This window comes from Chanos chanos, chromosome 7, assembly GCF_902362185.1.
Source record: "Chanos chanos chromosome 7, fChaCha1.1, whole genome shotgun sequence".
Lineage (NCBI taxonomy): Eukaryota > Metazoa > Chordata > Actinopteri > Gonorynchiformes > Chanidae > Chanos > Chanos chanos.
This window is the reverse complement of record NC_044501.1, coordinates 35,933,948-35,935,489: the sequence shown is the minus strand read 5'-3', so window position 1 is coordinate 35,935,489 and position 1,542 is coordinate 35,933,948. Positions and strand designations below refer to the sequence as shown.

The window sequence follows — 1,542 nt, the reverse complement described above, 5'->3', positions numbered from 1 at the left end:
TTTTTTTTCTCTCTCCAGCGTTCACCCGTTCATGCCGTTACTGGCGACGGCCAGCGGTCAGCGTCAGTTCTGCTGGCCCAGCGACGGGAGCTCGGGCTCGGATTCGGACGAGGAGCGGGTGATGTCATCAGAGAGCGTGAGGCAGGACAACGCCCTGGTGCTCTGGTGGGCCGGCCCTCTGGGCGCTACCTCCGAGAGGGGGCAACGGGATAGCCAAACCGCGCTAGAGAGCTAAAGCAAAAGAAAAACCTCCCTTTGGACCGAACCAAAACTTTCCCGCTGCCAGTTTTTAGAATGTTTTTGACGACTGTGTGAAGCGAGGTCGCACCGCTCCCCCCACCCCCCCCCCCCCCCACCCCAGAGATCGGTTTTAAAGAAGAGTTTTTTTTGTTTGTTTTTGTCTTTTTTTCTCTTCCAGCCTCCTTTTGAGGTACAAAAAAAGGAAAAAAAAAAAAAAAACAGGGTTTGAAGATAGAGCTCTAATTACCGCGTGAGTAGCGTTTCTGTGTTTAAACAACTCAAACTTTGGGGCGGTGAGGGGGGGGGGAAGCTTCTCGCGGAGAATGAGGCAGAATTTGGCAGCTGTTGTGTAGAGTAAAGCGCGCGACACGTTGTTTGAAAAGCCCACGAGACGAATGTGTTGGACGTCGAGGCGTACGGACCAACCCCAGAGATAGTAATGGACTGTCCTCAGAAGAGTCAAAAGCCCTGGTGGGCCAGTCCCTCTCACCACAGGTCCACGCCGCCCGCAGGAATTTTCCTTCTGACCCTAATCTCGCGCACCTGGTTCTAATATTCAGAAGCTCCAACGGGACCTTGATTAGCTGGATCAGGTGTGGTCGATTAGGCTTGGAACGAAACCCTTTTCGCCTCGCAGAAGTCCAGAGACGGCGTCGGATGAAAAATGCTCTCAGGTTTTGTTTTTTGGTTTTTTTGAGACTAATTGCTTCGAAGCTAAGCACATTCCCTAAGCCTTGCGTTTGTCATAGTGTTTATAGCATCGGGGAGTACAGCCTTCATTTGACTACAGAGAAACACCAAGGTCTTTTTTTTTTTTTGCCGTTTTCAAGTGCCATCGGAAGGGGAAAAAAAAGGCTTTCAGCTCTTTGAGATAGATGAGTGAGGTGTTGGGGTTTTTTTTTGTTTGTTTGTTTGACATTTTTTTTTTGTTTGGTTGGGTTTTTTTTTTTATGTTTCTACACCGTGGTGATGCAGAACGCTCATGTAAATAGTTTATTTTTGTAAGCTGATGAGTAACTGGAGTTTTTTGAATATGATATAGCCTGTCTGAAATCACACTGCCTGCTTTTCCGCTGTGCCATCCACTGATGACGCAGGTTCTTTGGAACACAGTGTGTGTGTGTGTGTGTGTGTGTGTGTGTGTGTGTGTGTGTGTGTGTGTGAGACACTACCTTGCTTGCCAAAAGCACGCAAAGTGTTGTGCTAAAAGATATTAGTTTATTATCAAGTAATTACAATGCTTCGTCTTTTTTAATAATGCAATGAAGAAGGTTTTTGTGTGTGTGTGTGTGTGTGTGTGTG

At 47.3% G+C, this 1,542-nt stretch overlaps 1 protein-coding gene across 1 annotated transcript in view; it reads left to right on the top strand.

Annotated features, from left to right (window-relative positions):
• Nucleotides 1-319, top strand: part of wrap53 (WD repeat containing, antisense to TP53) — an 8,021-nt gene extending 7,702 nt beyond the window's left edge. The window contains exon 11 of the mRNA XM_030780894.1: nucleotides 19-319. Coding sequence (XP_030636754.1) covers nucleotides 19-235 — 217 coding nt within the window. The 3' untranslated portion in view covers nucleotides 236-319. The remainder of the gene's footprint in view (nucleotides 1-18) is intronic.
• The last annotated feature ends 1,223 nt before the right edge of the window (nucleotides 320-1,542 follow it).